We start from the raw sequence: 17,982 nt of genomic DNA, 5'->3' as shown, positions 1-17,982 counted from the left end.
TAATAGAAAGCACCATCTTCCCCATCCTTATATCTCCGTAGACAATGTCGTAGAACCAACACTAACCTAAAGAAGGTCGTAAATGAGCTTTTCGGTGCTCTATTTGAATACACAATTATATAAATAGCATACTTATTAGTATTCTTTTTTTTTCATTACAAAATCATTAATAATATGCATCGACATTCCTTTGAAAATTCATTTTCAGTAGAAAACAAAGTCAAATTATTTAAAATGTATCCTATGACTACTAAGTACATTTTTTTTTGTTGCTATTGGCCGCCAATGCACACAAGGAGGGAGAATGTGGTGACTTGGATTCAAAACGAGATTCCACATAAAATAATATCCTTAAAATCAAATTTCTAGGTTGCAAACAAGGAGAACCAAGGAGTACATCCAACTATCAAATAAAATACAATTTTTACGTGATTATAAAAGGGCAAACAAAATTTTTGATACCCTGAAAAAAGGGCCCTATTCAATCAAACCTAGCAGGATCGCCCTTGTACCGGAGAAGCATCATTGTAGCATCAAATAGAGGTAGGAATTCTGCTCTTCTTCCATCAAAAATTGCTCGCTCCCAACCAAACTTTCGAAAATACCCTTGCGTGAGTTAACTTATAAACCCTGCATGAGTGTGTGAGTTAAGTCACGCAGGAGAATTTTCGAAAGTTTAGTTGGGAGCGAGCAATTTTTGTTGGGAGAGAAGAGCAGAATTCTAGACGTAGGCCACCACGCACAACACTGCTCATAGAGGGATAAAAACATTAGATTCAATCCAATTCTCCTCAAACATTCACCATTTTTTTAAATTTGTTTGGGATATATTTGAATCCTGCCAAGGCCGATCCCAAGCCCGGGTAAAATGGAGAGGGTTGTGTTAGGCCTCGACAGCCAACGTAAAACTTTGTCGAATCTCTATGACATGGACCAAATACGAAATAGTGTGAATGCTAGGTCGTTGCCCGGAAGCAACGCGCTGTATGGCTCGAGTACAGTGTCAAATGAGCAAGGGCCGCTGCATCGCCAACCATTAGAAAAGATTTAGAGGTCAATGAGTTGGATCCAAATATGGTCTTTGATAGAACATTATGGCGGCATTTGATCCATGTAGCCGACCCCACTTAGTGGGATAAGGCGTTGTTGTTGTTGTTGTTGTTTGGGATATATTCTTAACCCATGTGGTGCAACCAAAATCCGCTAAATAATTGCAACAAATGTTGTAGGTTTTGTCTATAATTATGGGTTGTATGCAATTTGTTACGCGAATGAGAGGTTTCGGTGGCGATCGTAGGGATATGAGCGTACCACAAGGGTGCCGTGTTAGAGGAATGATATGTTGTAACACTCTCCACTGAAAATGTTTTAAAAAGTAGATAACAAAAAATAAAGCACCTTAGATTTACATTAGGAGACAAGCTAATTGAGTGGATCATTCTCTTGCAAGAGCATCTCGTTATCATGCTACTTAGATTATGAGTACATCTCATTATTGTTCGTAAAAAATAAATAAAGAGAATTTCATAATCAATTCAATTCATATAGAGCGTCAATGTAAATACTTTTTACACTGACAATCAATCATAACTGGTAGATGATAAAAAAAACATTTGATTTGAATGATAATTACTTTGGTGAAAGAAACTAAAAAGGGACAAGCATAAATAAGAAAGATCAAATTCCAATGAAAAAAGCAACATACCTAACTGAATAGAATAACTAACTCTAAATGTCTAACAGACCTAATAGAATCATAATTGACTCATAACTAAGATTTAATATGAGTGGTTAAGGGTGCGAAATCCAAAACGGAAACTCACCAAAGAATGGGTGTTATATATTTTTTTTTTTATGAAACTTTAATAAATAAGATTAAAATCTAAGGGTGATTATTCTGCCATGTCATTCTTGAATTCATCAAGAAAATCCATTCTTGATATCTAGCATTTTCCTAACATTATATACTGCATCAGTCCCAACAGCTAGCAAGTTGTAAAGAAATAGTAGATAATTTGAGGTAAATATTACCAGACCATTGCTTGTAACATATAAACAAGATCAAGGCATTGCAGTCAAACATGGTTGTAACTGCGCAATTTTATTTCAAATGGCACAAAAACCTTCAGCCATTCCCTAGTTGCTATGTTGTAAGTAAACATATGATACATATTATGTGATTGCAAGTGCAACATGAGCCACCCTTTGTTTTCGAAACAAGTCAGGTCAACCAGCTTCTTGTGAAATTCTAAGCAATGCATTCTATCAACCTCCTTCAATGACAAACTCGTTTTTGAAAGCTCCCATATGCATATATATGTAGCATCATTGTCTGTTAGCAAACCCACATACATGATTTGTCCATCAGACTCAACCAATGTTATGTAAGAAGTATTCAGTGGCGCTGGAAATAAGCGCTGTGTCCAAATGCCAGTTGACGTGTCGCAGGAAAGAATCCCTTCTGGATACATATGCCTGATGTAAAGTGTTGTGCCTATGGCAACAGGTTTGGAAAAAGAAGGAAATAATTGCGGGATCATAATACCTGCATGTATTTGTCCTAGGCTCCAGTACTTTGTTACTGAGTCATAGATTTCATATTCACCGTCAATACCCAATCATAGGACCTTGTAACCTGCACCTCCATTCATTGTCATCCCCGAAAAAACTTAGCTCGCGATTGATCCAGTCGGCAAAATCTTGAAGGATCGAGTTAGTGGATTACAAACACACAGATCGTGATATCATAAAAACAAACTAGACCCCCTGTAGAAGAAACCGGTAAAACAGGCCTTTCCGGTGTTTGTATTACAGAAGGACAATACCATCTTTTCATAAAAGGGTCGTAGACGGCTACATAATTGTTATTTCCAAAAGTTGTGTAAAACCATGGATTTACTTGTGACTTGATCAAAATGCTGAAAAAAACTTTGGGAGGTTAGAAAGTTATTCCATTGCCCACATACAGCAGTTCGGAAGCAAAAAATTGAAGCAAGGGATAGTCGGGCAAGCACAATCTCAAATAGATCTTCAGGAAATTTTTCCCAAATTTGGGGTTTCATAACTTCAGACTCTGAGGATACTCTAGATGATTTTCTCATGCTCTTAACTCTTGGATGCTCGATCAAACTGAAACCTCCGGACTTTCTAGCTGCCATGAAAAGGCCAAAAAAGTGTTAACACCAATGTCAAATTAAAGAACTATTATCTAGGAAAAGATTACCAAAAATACTCATATGCTTCCTACTATGAATATGAAGACAATGAACAGAACATGCAAATAAAGACTACATAATTCATATCGAAAAGAGCATATTTAACAGACCATATAACGATACACACGGTTGACATAATGGCATTCAATTCTAAACTTAGATTGAGTTGTTGTACATTTCAAGGATCAAGAAAATATATTCAATTATGTAACTTGAATCACAAGGAATATGCAAGTAAGGAAAGGTGCTATGTTGCTAATGACATTTTTCCCCTTCATACTATACACACCATGACAAAGAAACAATGCACAAAAAATCCACAAATATGTTGCTTGAATAAGTGATTATGCATGACATAAATTCAAACAAATAGAAATTAGAGACCGAGTAAATACAAACATAACATATTGCCTCTCTGATGATGAATATTTTGTGTACCCTTAACCTAAATATAATAAAAGATAGCTATATTATTCCATGTTTCATGCCTTTCTCTGCATGGTAATTCTAAATTAAATAAATCACAAGTTTTTTTTTTTTTTTTTAAAGAAAATAAGGCTGTGTTTGGTAACATAGATAAGCTAGCTTATAGCTTGTTGAATTAGCATATAAACTTGTTTTGATAGAATGAGATGTGTTTGGTAAAAAACTTTTCTCACTAGCTTATAACGTTTTTTAAGAAGCTAATCCAAATAGCTTTTGAGCTTATAGCTTGTAGCTTTTCACATTTTATTCCATTTTTAACCTTTAATATTATTTTTTTATTAAAAAAAACTACCCCACGTAAAAGAAAAAACTACCCACGTGGTGCTTAATATTTCTTACGGTTTGCACTTTGCCTTACGTTATTTCTATTTGATTTTTTTTTTGTTCCTGTTGGTTAAAATATTCTTCTAGATTTGATTTTGTTTATACGATCTCTTTCTATCAAATTCATATCTAAATATTTATCTATTCCTTCAAAAAAATATATTATCATTATTTTTTCTTTGAACATATTTACCAATATAAATCAAAAGAAATAATTTTCCATAAAAATATTTTGAAATAAATTAAAATTATTAAGATAAATTCTTAGTGTCGTCCCGTGAGCTTAGCTCGATTGGTAGGACAATGCATTATTATATGCAGGGGCCGGGGTTCAAACCCCGGACACCCTACTTATTCACCTTATAAGGTGAATTCTAGCCATTAGGAGGCTACCTGACAAAAAAAAAAAAGATAAATTCTTAGTTAAAATATTTAGGGGTAAAAAAAAGTTAAATTTTTTAGGGGTAAAAAAAAGTTAAATTTTTTTATAATATTTAGGGGTAAAAAAAAGTTAAATTTTTTAGGGGTAAAAAAAAGTTAAATTTTTTTATAAATTAAATTAATAATATATTAAACATATATATACTTTTAAGTCATTTTATATTTAATAGCAACTTCAAAAGGTAATTATACCAAACACTTTAATTTAAATCAGCAAGCTTTTCAGCTATAAGCTTTCAGCTATCAGCTATCAGCTAGCTTATAGCTTATTTTTATCAAACACACCCTAAATAACAAGGTTATACCCCTTCGTTTGTCAAAAAATAAATAAAAGTTACGTCCCTTCTATTCTAAAAAAAAATAAAATTACGAGTTACAATAGATTATTATAGGAAAACGACTAAAAAACAAAATATAGTATTGGTTTAGATTAAACATAACAAGCACATGTCGATGACTGAAATCATGTTTAAAAAGTATTAAACGAAAAATTGCATTGAAAAATAGTTATAGAGGAAGAGAAAGGGACCTGAAGAAGAAAACAAATGTAAGAAAGAGTGCGATAACGTGCCAACAACTCAGAAAATTTGCGAACCTTATTTACCTTTTGATTTTTTTTCCCCCACTCTTTAAATACAAATACTCACTTGATGTTGATCTTTACAAGTTAGTTACAACAAGACAATTTGCTTAACCTTTTTTTTTTCTTTCACAGAAACAATTTGCTTAACTTATTTGTTTTATTTTTAGTTTATTTGATTTTATTTTATTTTTGTATAGTATATTTCAAAAATAAATAAAATAATTGATTTTTCCCCTAAAAAATAAATAAATAAAAGATTTTTTTAAATAAGAATTGATTTTTATTTGTAGTTAGTTTTTTTTTTAGGGATTATTTGTAGTTAGTTGTTTTTACTTTTTAGTAGTATCATTTTTTTTTTCTTGAGGGAAGTAGTGTCATTTCTTTATTTTTTTTTCTTTCTAATCGTTGTATGTTTCAAAAATAAATAATAATCCATGTATGTTTCAAAAATAAATAAAAGATCTGATTTGTATTTGTAGTTATTGTTTTTATTTTTAGCAGTGTCATTTCATTATTTCTTTTCTTTCTAATCCTAAAAAAATAAAAATATTTGTTTAGGTTTTATTTTATTTTATCTTATAAAAATAACAAAACCATAAAACAATTTGCTTTTTATTTAGTTAGAGTTAGCTCAGTTGGTAAAGACAATGCATAATATGTCCTCGTGAGCTTAGCTCAATTGGTAGGACAATGCATAAAATATGCAAGGTCCGGGTTCAAACCCCGGCCACCACCAAAAAACAGACAATGCATAATATGCAAGGTATGAGGTTCCAACCTGGACACACAAAAAAAAGTTTCCAACCATCTCTCTCAGGTGTGAGTCAGTCACCCACATCTCTAGTCAGATTCACATTAGGATCCCACTCCTGCTCCCCCACCGAGCCTAACTAGGCTATGACACCACTTGTTGGAATTATTTCTAAATAGATCAATTTCACAAGACATGCTCAATACAAGACAAAAATAGAAATCTTTAGCGGAAGCAATTAAAACCTTGAGCATGAACATGATCAGATCTATAACATGTTTGATTTATCAAGGATATTAATAATCAGGTATTAAGAATACCTGGTAAAATTTTCAAGACACCCTCTCAACAACAATGAAACGATGATCTAATATTAAAACGCGCAATAAACGGTTAGCAACGGTTGATTTGGTTCTTTCTCAACCGGTACATGTATGCCTCAAGTTCTCTTCGGGTGGGGATAAAAGAGAGTATTGTCATGTACGGTGTATTTGGGATCACAACCTCTTATAGTGTGATGGCCATTAGGGTTTCCCGTTATTTTGTTAATAGGTCATCGAGACGTCCACTCATATTGAATCCATATATAAAATAATTAATAATTAATTATCGAAATAGAAATCTAATTAGCCTTATTACTTACTTTGTTCACTAAACAATTAAGGCTTCAAATGATAAATATCTAATATAATTATTATAAAGATATTTGTCCACGTATTGACATTGAAATATAATTAAATAATATTAAAATCTTCCAACACAAAGTACTTGAGCACATAGTCTATTACACTAAGTTGAATTATATTTTAAAAAAGAAGTGAAAAAAAAATTTGGATTGCAAGTCTCCATGTTGAATCAAATATGCACTCAAGTGTAACCAAAAAAAAAAATATGCACTCAAGTGGAAGTCAAAGGGAGCTGTTGCCACTTGAGCTAAATTTTATGTACCTCCTTATGGATTAGGATGATATTACGTTGACACTTTTGATTGTCAACGTATTCAGTATCTGACATGTGTCATTGTTCGATACTGACACACAACGACATATGTGATTACATTGAATTATGTCATTTTCTCAAACAATTTATCCGTGTCGACATATTCGTGTCATGTGTATTGTCGGTGCTTGCATTCATGCTTCGTAAATCATATGTGATTTGGAGTATACTAGATTGTATGTGTTTGCCTTTCTGCCATTAGCATTTTCACGGGATATGTTGTATATTTTCATAATTTCATTGGCATGTTTGCATGCTTTTATTGCACAGTTCTCTTTCATATAATCAGGACAGCAACGAGTGGAGGCATGGCATAATGGAGCTTTGAGTTGGACTGTATTATCTTCTCTTTCTTAGCCCTGTAGAAAATATGACTATACTTTTCTACATGTACTTGGACTATACCCAGTTCCTGTTCATGTTTTGATGAAGTTTTAAGGAATTTTAAAATTTTAATTATACAACTATTGCACCTCTTTTGTTTAATTTTACATAATGCGACAGATTGATTTTAGTAGTTAGTTATGAATATGACAATTGATATTGTGTAATCGTGAGATTAGTCATGGTATAAATGGTAACGAGGGATTAGTCATGGTATAAATGGCAAGTTGTTAACGAGTCTTGTATAGTTCTAGTTAAGAGAAATTTAAAGGGATTATAAGTGTATAAAACTAGGGATGGCAATACGGACCAACCCACCCACCCTGATGTGTTTTTTTTCCCTCTGAACCAAATCCATGTATAAATAATAGAAAACACCATCTTCTCCATGTTTCATCACCATGCCATCAATTGAGTCACTATAGATAATGTCATAGAACCCACAAAGACTAACAGAAACAAGTTGTTCATGAGATTTTGGATTCTCTATTCAAACTCGGAAAACTATATGCTACAGTATTAATTATTTGAAATAATTAATAATAAACTCTAATGGCATTTCTTTGAAAAAACGTTTTCAATAGAAATTCAATTTGAGTCATGTGGTGGAGGGATATCCACGGTATAGGTGGGGTTCTGGGACGAGGCGAATTGGTTTATGGAGGTGGTCTCTAAGAAAATGGGAATGGTAGTGAAACACTTTAGGTTAGGCCACCACACACAAAACTACTGATGGAGGAACAAAAGCAAAAGAATCACGTTGGAATTGGATTTTATCGTTGTATCCAATTTATTGTTTGAGTGAGAGTTGTCAGTTGCAATTGTGGGGATACGAGCGTGCCACAAGGGCGTTGTGTTAGTGGAATGATCTGTTCAAACACTCTCAACACTGAATTATGCACCTGCAAGTTGCAAGTTACATTAAGAGTTGCTCGTATGAAATTACATGTAAGTTTTATCCAAATAAAAATAGTTTTGTAAAACATACAATAAAAAAGAACATCATAATGAATTTAATTCATATGCATTGTCAATTAATCATAATTGTTAGATAAAAAACATTAGATTTTAGTTATAATTACATTGGTGGAGGAAATAGAAAAGAGACAAGCATAAGCAATCTCAAATTATAACGAAGAAAGTAGCATAACTAACTAAATAGAATAACTTTAACAGATCTGATAGAATCATAATAGATTCATAGGCTAAGGGTGAGACATCCAAAATAGAAACCTAAAAAAATGATATTATCATTATTGTATCAGTCCCAACAACTAGCAAGTTGTAAAGAACCTCATGATTGGAGGTAAATACTACAGACCATTGCTAGCTTATATATAAACTAGATCAAGAAATTGCTCAGGCATGGTTGAAATGCAGTACCATATACATGGTTCTTCTCTCGTGTAGTTTTCTTCCAATTGGCACAGGAACCTTCAGCCATTTCCTAGTTGCTCTGTTGTAAGTAAAAATATGATAAATATAATCTGATTTCAAGTGCAACATGAGCAACCCTTTGTTTACCAAACAAGTAAGCTTAACTCGCTTCTTGTAGAACTCTGAGCACGATATTCGATCAACCTCTTTCAATAACAAACTTGTTTCCAGAAGCTCACATATGCACACACATGTAGCATCATTCTTCCTTAGCAGACCCACAAACATTATTCGTCCATTAGACTCGGCCAATGTTACCTCATTCTCATATATATTCAATGATTTGGGAATAAGCGATTAGTCCAAAACCCCAGTTGACGTGTCACATGAAACAATCCCATCCGGATACACACGCCTGATGTAAAGTGTTGTGTCAATGGAAATAGAATTGGAAACACAATGACATGTCACCGTAGCAGGTATTTTTCTTACATGGCTCCAACACTTTGTTACCGAATCATAGATTTCATATTCTCTACCACCAAATTGTAGGACTCTGTAGCCTCCACTCTCATTCATTGTCATCCCCGAATGAAGCCAGTTTTTATTTGACTTCGGTAAAATCTTGAAGGATTGAGTAAGTGGATTACAAATATACATATTTAGAAAAGTGTCTTGTAAACAAACTAAACCCCCTACAGAAGAAACCGGTAAACCACAGATTGGCAGTTTTGGCAGTTTTGCAATAGAACAATACCATCTTTTCATTAAAGGGTCATACATGGCTTCGTAATTATTATTTCCAAAAGTTATGTAAAACCATGGATGTTCATGTGCTTGTGGGACTTGAGTACAATGTTGAAAAAAACTTATAGAGCTTAGCAAGTTATTCCATTGTCGACATACAGTGCGAAAGCGAAGAATTATGGTGAAGGGAAGTCTTGCAAGCACTTCCTGAAGTAGATCTTCGGGAATTTTTTCCCAAATTTGTGGTTTCATAACTTCATTCATAGAAGACGTTCTAGATGATTTTCCCATGCTCCTACCTCGTCGAGGCTTCTTAGTGCATAAAGGCTCCATAAAACAGAAAACTTCAGACTTTCCAGCTTCCATTAAAAGGCCACAAAAGTGTTTAACATCAATGTCAAAAAGAAACAAAAATATTCATATACCTCGTACTATGAAGACACGGAACACAACAAGCATAGAAAGACCAACATAATTCAAATCGAAAAAGGCATAATTAATAGACCATATAATACAATTTGACATTCGAGTTAAAATCTAGACCGAGTTACTTGAGGATCAAGAAAGGCCACGGGTTCAAGTCCTGAAAACAGCCTCTTGTATAAAAAAAAACAAACAGGGTAAGGTTGCGTACAATACACCAAAAATGATGGGACCCCTTCCCGGACTCTGTGTATGCGGGAGCTTTAATGCACCGGGTTGTCCTTTTTATATAACTTGAACACATAAAGAAAGGATTAAAGGAATGTTGTTGAGGAAAATGGCAATATTATGTGTCAGAAACATTCAAAATATGATTATGCATTACATAAAATCAAACAAATAGAAATTTTTTCCTTCATACTACACACTGACATACAAATAATGCACAAAATCCAGAAAAATGTTGCTTATCCAATATATACATGTCAGAAACATTTAAAATATGATTATGCATTGCATAAAATCGAATAAAAGGTGACTATATTATCCCTTCTTTCAAGCTTTTTTTCTACATGGTAATTCTAAATCATCATGGTTAATAAGTGAAACTTTCTATTTTGTGTCTAAATCCAATCCATTGTTTCCCTTTCTCAATTTTTTTTTAGGTAACAAAAAATTAAACTTTTCTTTTAAGGAAACAAAAAGTTCAATTTAAACCCACTCAAATCACACACTGAGAATGTTATGTACATGTTTGGTATGGAGGTGGGTTGGATAAAAAATCACGGTTCCCCCTATTGAGAAAAACTTAAGCCTCCCATTCAATAAAAAAAATAAGGCGTGATTAGAGTTTTAAAGAGCGACTTCACTCATCTTACAAACCAATTTTGTAAAGATGAGTTATACTAGCTATAAAAAACCTAATACACTCACAATCGGTTCTAAGATTTTTGTTGCCTAGGGCGGTTTCGAATGTGTTTTTTCTTACATTCTTTGTTGTAAAAGATTTATCAATAATCGAGGTTTTCTAAAAATATATTTACAATAGAGCTAATCAAACCGATTTTTAAGTAGTGTGCTCAGAAAAATTACTTAAAAAAACTACTAAGTAATAATAAAAAATTTGGTGACATGGCACGACCGCCCATCTCGCCTATGCTCAAGGCCACCCCTTGCAAGCACTTTAAATGGCCAAAGTTCTATGCAAGGCAACAACAGAAGAGAAGACGGAACAATGTTATGGCTGATCAACACAATAAGTTTTTTTTTGGTTCAATTAACCTATTGTCCCTTACCAAATGAGCTAAGATTATAGGGACACAATAAGTTTTTTAATAACGAAATAAAAGGAATTTGAAACATACAACAAAGCAACCAAACCTATATTGAAGTGGTTTTCTTTTTAATTGTAGGATACGATTACGGTCGATACAAAAATATAGTTTAGATACTCCCTCCGTCCCAATTTAACTGAGCTAGTTTAGCTTTTCACACAGATTAAGAAAAGTGTATAAATGAAAGAAAGAGAAAAATGGTTTTGAGTGTCTTTGACAAGTATTGGTGCATTCTTCTTTATCATAAATGTAAAGTAGAATGTATTGAATTGGGAGTGGTGAAAGTATTATTAATTAGAGTTATAATCGGAAAAAGGTAATTAATGTTGTATTGAAAACTGAAATGAGTCAAGATTCATGGGACAATATTTTTTTTTACAAATGACTCAATTATTACGGGACGGAGGGAGTATAAAATAACAGCACATGTCCATGTTTAAAAGTTTTAACCGAAATTGTACCCAAGAAAGAAAAGAAAAGCTTTTTCAAAAAAATTGCATGAAAAAATAGAAATAGGAGAAACGGACCTGAAGAGGCCACTGAAAGAGTGCGTGCGATGAGGGCAGGCTCCTCAACAACTCAGCAAAATAGTGAACCCTATTTTTCACTCTATTAGTATACTCACTTAAATTTCCAAAAAAATCTAACGGAATATACCTACTTTAAATTTAGGAAAGATTTTTTTTTTTAATGATGATGGGTTGAGAGTCCAAAACAACTTTGCACACACAACCAATCAAAACATTTCGAATTGCCACATAAATTAAAAGCCAATTAATTAATGTGACGATTTAAAATGTTTTGATTGGACCGTTAACCCACCACCATTAAACACAAAAAAAAATAAACTGATCTTATGATATATCTTTATTTTTTAAATAATTCGTATGATACAACTCTAATCTATATCATTATTATATTGTTGGTGTAATTGACAAAGAAATAATTTTTATTACATTTGATATATTATTGATAAAAGATAAACATTATTTGTTACAATTTAAAAGTCACAAAACATCAGTACTTGTAATAATAAATCCTAAGACCGGCCCTCTCCCTCTAGTGTAAATTTGTTGTGCCCTCTGCAAACTCGTTCCTCACTCCCTCGTTTCATTTTTTGTTTGATTTTTCGTTTGGCTGATTTTCAATTTAGTTTTTGAAATAAAATTGCAAACATTATTTCATTATGAGAACTTGGTTGGGTACCATAAATGTTTGACTAATCAAGGATCAATAAAGAGAGCAATACTCACCAGCCATGAGAAAGCAAGCAATCCTTATTTCATTTTGTTATCATTGCTTGATGAATAGTTGTACGTTTTGTATTCCCATATGTCCAACACATTAGTGGTTTAACAAGAACACTGCACATCTCTAATTCTCTCTGAGTTGAATTGTATTTTTCATTTCCCTTTGCCAAAAGAAGTGAAAAACATTTGGATGGCAAGTCTTGTTGTTGAACAAATATGCACTCAACCGGAAGTCAAAGGGAACTGTTGCCAGTTGAGCTAAAGTTTTAAGTACCTTCTTATCAACATATGTATTGTTCGATATTAACAAGACACTAACACATGTGATTATATTGAATTATGTCATTTTAAAAAAAATTATCAGTGTCAACATGTTCGTGTCGTGTATGTTGGCGGAGTTTGCATTCGTGCTTCATAGATAATATATGATTTGGAGTGTACTAGATGTATGTGATTACCTTTGTTCCATTAGCATTTTCAAAGCCTATATTGTATAGTTTCATTGGCATGTTTCCATGCTTTTATTGCACAGCTCTCTTTCAGATAATCAGAACAGCAACGAGTAGAGGCATGCAATGGAGCTTTGAGTTGGACCGTGACATCTTCTCTTTCTTAGCCTTGTAGAAAGTACGACTATACTTTTATACATGTACTTGGACAGTACTTAGTTCCTGTTCGTGTTTATATGAAATTTTAAGGATTTTTAAAATTTTTGCACCTTTTCTATTTTTTTTGGTCATGATTGCACCTCTTCTATTTAATATTACGTAATGCGACCAATTGATTTTAGTAGTTAGTTATGAAAGCTATGAATTATGAATGTGACAATTGATGTTGTGTAATCGTGAGGGACGATTAATCCCTCACGATTAATCATGAACAATTGATGTTGTGCAACAAATGGTTGTAGGTTCGGGCTATAACTATAAGTTGTATGCAATTTGTTGTGTGAATGAGAGGTGCCGGTAACAATTGTGGGAATATGAGTGTATCACAAGGGTTATGTGTTTGAGGAATGATCCTTGTAACACTCTGCAAAGGAAATGTATTAAGAAGCATATAGCAAAAAATTAAGCACATGAGAATTACATTAAGAGACAAGTTAATAGAGTCGTTTATTCCTCTCCAAAGACATCTCATTATCATGCTAGTCCATTAGATTAGAATTACACACCACAATATATTGATGACTTTGTTTTGAATGAAATATAAGCCTCTTTTCGTCAAAAATAAATAAATTAAGCAATTGATTTCCTCAAACCTAAAATAAAAAAAATTATAACGAATTTAATTCATATACACCTATACACCGTCAATGCAAATATATTTTACACCGTCAATGCATCATAACTTATTTTGGTGATTGAAATAGAAAAACACAAATTGCAAAGTTTTTTTTTTTTTTGACAGCAAATAGCAAAGTAGAAAGTAGCATAACTAATTGAATAGAATAATTAACTTTAACAGACCTGATAGTCCTAATATGAGTGGTTGAGGTTGAGACATCCTAAATGGTAACCCAACAAAGGATATTATCATTACAATATCAGTGTCCCAACGACTAGCAAGGTGTAAAGAACCTCATGGTTTGAGGTAATTTTACAGGCCATTTCTTGTATCATATAATGTAGATCAAGGCATTGCAGTCAGACTTGGTTGAAATGCAGTACCACATAGTTTCTTCTTATGCAGTTTTATTCCATATGGCACAGGAACCTTCAACCATTCCCTAGTTGCTATGTTGTAAGTAAACATAAGATGCATATCATTATAACATGATTTCAAGTATAACATGATCAAACCTTTGTCTCCCAAGCAAGTCAGATAAACCGATCCCCTGTGAAATTCTAAGCACGGCATTCTATCAACCTCCTTGAATAAGAAAGTCATTTTCTCCAACTCCCATATGCATACATATGCAACATCATTCTCCTTGACCATCCCCACAAGCATGATCCGCTCATCACACTGGACCAATTTTAAGTCAGATGATAGCAATGGTGCTGGGATCAAGTGGTGTGCCCAAACCCCAGTTGACGTGTCGCAAGAAACAATCCCTTCATGAACTGTATTCATGAAGTAAAGTGTGTTGCCGATGGCAATAGGGTTGAAATTAGAAAAGCCTAGCAGCTCAATACTTGCAGGTATCTGTCCTAGATGGCCCCAAAACTTAGTTATTGAATCATAAATTTCATAATCTCTATTACAACCTAATCGTAGTACCTTGTAGCCAGCACTCTCATTTGTTGTCATCCCTAGATGAAAACATATCTTAATTGACCCAGTCGGCAACTTCTTGAAGGATTGATTTAGTGGATTGCAAACATACAAATCTTGATAGGACTTGTCACGAAAACAAACTAGACCCCCTGCAGAAGAAACTGGTAAAACAGGCACTTCTTCTGTTACAGTAGAACAATGCCATCGTTTCATAAAAGGGTCATAGATAGCTCCATAATTGTTAATTCCAAAAGTTGTATAAAACCATGGATTTTCTTGTGAGACTTGATCAAAATGCTGATAAAACCTTTGAGTGGTTAGCAAATTATTCCACTGACGACATACAATGCGAAAGCGAAAAATTATGGCAATTGGAAGTCGTGCGAGCACAAACTCAAATAGATCTTCAGGAAATTTCCCCCAAATTTCTGGTTCCATAAATTCAGCAATACAGGACATTCTAAATGATTTTCCCATCTTCGTATCTCGTCGACCATCAAACTAAAAACTCCAGACTTTCCAGCTACCATTAAAAGGCAACAAAAGTGTTAACATCAATGTCAACGAATACTATTATCTGCGAAAAGATTACCAAAATTTTCATATACTCCCTACTATGAAGACATGGAACATAACAAGCATAGAAAGACCGACATACTTCATATCGAAAAAGGCGTAATTAATAGACATATAATGATACACAAGTTGACATTCGAGTCCAAAATAAGAATTAACATACATTTCAAGGATGAAGAAGATATATATTCAATTATATAACTAGAGACAATTTTTTTATGTGGTACACTTGTGGTGCTAGCTCAATGATTAGAACCTAGCCTTGTAACCTCAAGGTACAAACTTCAAATCCGCTCAAAAAACGGTTGCAAAATGATCGTGTCACTTTAACTAATACTAAAAAAGTTTCTTCCCCAATTTTTTTTTTTAAAGATTATATAACTTGAACGTTAAGGAAGGTAGTAAAGAGAGGTTGCTTCATATTACACGCATGACAGAAAATAATGAACAAAATCCAGAAGAAAAAAAAATGCTGCTTATCCAATATTGATTGTCACAGATATTCAAATAAAACAAGAAATCCAGAAGAAAAAAAAAATGTTGCTTATCCAATATTGATTGTCACAGATATTCAAATAAAACAAGAGTTTGTTAAACGGAACAATTAATGTATAAGAATGATCGCGTTCTTCGTGATCATCGCAATTAAATTCTTAATAACAAAATAAACTGAAATTGATAGACACTAATTTTTTTTATCGAAGTACTCTTGTTTGTGAGTATGAAAACGACAAAGAAACAAAAAATAATAATATTAGAGTGCAGATAAAAAACACAACAACATCTGTTTGTGACTGAAAACATGTTTAAAAAGGATTAACCTTTGTACCAAAAAAAAAAGGATTAACCTAAAAATTGCATTGAAAAAAGAGAAAAATAAGAAAGGTACCAAAACTTGTCAAAAAAAAAAAAAGAATACCAGAACAGAAGATGGTGAAGCTTCAACAACCCTATGCAACTCTCTCCGCCTTCCGCCTTTGCTATGCGGTCCCTCTTCTCTCGTTCACCGACTTCATTCTTTCTGATTACAGATACACACCTACTTAAATTTGAAAAGCGGACCAAATCCTAACATGTTAAGGAACCCAACAATAGAAAATATTTCTTTAATATTTATGCATTCAAGTAATTAAAAGTTTTGTGAAAAAAAGTAATTAAAAGTTAAAATATTAAATTCAATATACAGGTTCTAATAATTTTTTTTTTACAGTTAACTCATGTGTTTTAAGGACACAAGTTAGATTTAATAACCTTCGTTCCAAATATTTAAAAACACAAAAAGAAAATTGAAGGAAAAAAAACACAAAAAATATTGTTTAGGAGTAATCTTCCGAATGTTTTGCGTATTTTGGAGGTTCAAAAGAGCAAATATCATGCATCATCGCCACCACAATAATCCTTTTTTATCAAAGTGTAAATTAATTTTGACATCTAATTAATTAATTATTTTTCCATGTCATATCAAATGGAAATGTAGTCGAGTGATTCGGCAGAGAGAAACACTTGTGTGGACCAGGACCAAAGAATTTTGGTTTGGTCACACACACAAGTGTTTTCCTTCTCTCTCTTCTCTTCTCTCTTCTCCATTTTCTCTCTCTTCTCTCTCTTCTCTTTTTTCTCTTTGTGTGACCAAAGACCACTTGTGTGGACCAGGACCACACAAGATTTTCTCTTCGGCAGAAGTAGTGATGTAAATGGGGGCAAGGACGTGAGCGGAAAGTATGTCTCCCATCCCGCCACTCAACTTATCCCAACTTTGTCTCCATTTCTTGGCAATGGGAAGTTTGTCATCTACGTCCGTCTCCACGGTTCTCACGGATCCGTATAAACATAAAAATAAAAAATTCTATTAATTTTAGTCAATTAGGTTGAAAACAAAAAATAAATTTAATTATTCAAACAAATAATAATAAATAAATTAATTAATTATTAAACAAATATAATACAAAGGAAATATATTTTTTAGGGAAACGAAATTATATTATTGTGAGCATTATATATAAAAGAAATTTTACCCAAAAACGCTTAGATGAAATGAAACGAGTCTCTTCTAACTTAACAAAGGTCCTAGGTTCAAATCCAACCTTGGGTAGGCACCAATGTTAATACACTTAGGCGGAGCTTGCCGTCCATTTAAATTCCATAATGTTCGAGGGATTAGTCTCCAAAGTTGCACGCGGAGGATACCCGGTTCACATCAAAAAATATAAAAGAAATCTTTTCTCTCAAAAGAAAAATATAATGTCGTCCCAATAAAAAAAGTATAACATTAAATATTTGTACATATCCATATGAAACGTATTTTACTCCCTCCGTTTCAAAATACATGTCCATTTTTTGCAACGTGCACTATTCACTTGACTTACTTTGACCATATTTTTTAAGTAATCTATAAATACAAATATTAGCATGTAAGATGTTGTTTGATTTGTCTCGATAAATATTTTCAAAATATTAAATTTTTATAATTTTTTACTTTAGATAATTAAAGATATTAACAGTCAAAATTGTGCATTGGCATGTGTAAAGTGATTGACTTGGACATGTATTTTGAAACGGAGGGAGTAATAAATTGCTCGAGAACGGGATCCCCACAAGCGGGGATATGATGTTCGTCTCTATCTCTAAACTACTCTTGGTGAGACTTTCTTCAAACGGGACAATCCCTACATGAACACCATTTTTTGGATGAAATTGACATCCCTAGGCAAAATACACATTTTTAATGTAATATTATCAACAATGATGCTTTTTTTGAACAGGATCAATAATGATGCTTAAACACACTTCATTCACATAAACTCATATTTATCTATGGGATTTCCTAGAACGCACCCCACTAATTTTTATGTGAGAGTGTTTTAGCAAGCTA

At 33.0% G+C, this 17,982-nt stretch overlaps 1 protein-coding gene and 2 pseudogenes across 3 annotated transcripts; all 3 read right to left on the bottom strand.

Annotated features, from left to right (window-relative positions):
- Positions 1 to 2,075: 2,075 nt before the first annotated feature.
- On the bottom strand, positions 2,076 to 3,450 carry LOC146933166 (F-box only protein 6 pseudogene; annotated as a pseudogene).
- Positions 3,451 to 8,917: 5,467 nt separating this feature from the next.
- Positions 8,918 to 9,673, bottom strand: LOC146933165 (F-box only protein 6-like). The gene has a single exon (XM_085707815.1). It carries the CDS (start codon positions 9,671 to 9,673, stop codon positions 8,918 to 8,920), a length of 756 nt encoding a protein of 251 aa, XP_085563941.1.
- Positions 9,674 to 13,697: 4,024 nt separating this feature from the next.
- LOC146933164 (F-box only protein 6 pseudogene) lies at positions 13,698 to 16,175 on the bottom strand (annotated as a pseudogene). 2 transcript variants are annotated; one of them, XR_015007386.1, is made up of 2 exons: positions 16,030 to 16,175; positions 13,698 to 15,057 (listed from the first exon to the last, which is right to left on the bottom strand). The product of XR_015007386.1 is annotated as an F-box only protein 6 pseudogene, transcript variant X1 (transcript). The 2 variants fall into 2 exon arrangements; XR_015007387.1 differs by having other exon boundaries at positions 13,698 to 15,111; positions 16,030 to 16,084.
- Between the last annotated feature and the right edge of the window lie 1,807 nt (positions 16,176 to 17,982).

The sequence above is a fragment of the Medicago sativa genome, chromosome 4 (genome assembly GCF_051527215.1).
Source record: "Medicago sativa cultivar Bolivia chromosome 4, Bolivia_mono, whole genome shotgun sequence".
Classification (NCBI taxonomy): domain Eukaryota; kingdom Viridiplantae; phylum Streptophyta; class Magnoliopsida; order Fabales; family Fabaceae; genus Medicago; species Medicago sativa.
This window is presented reverse-complemented; position numbering and strand designations above follow the sequence as displayed.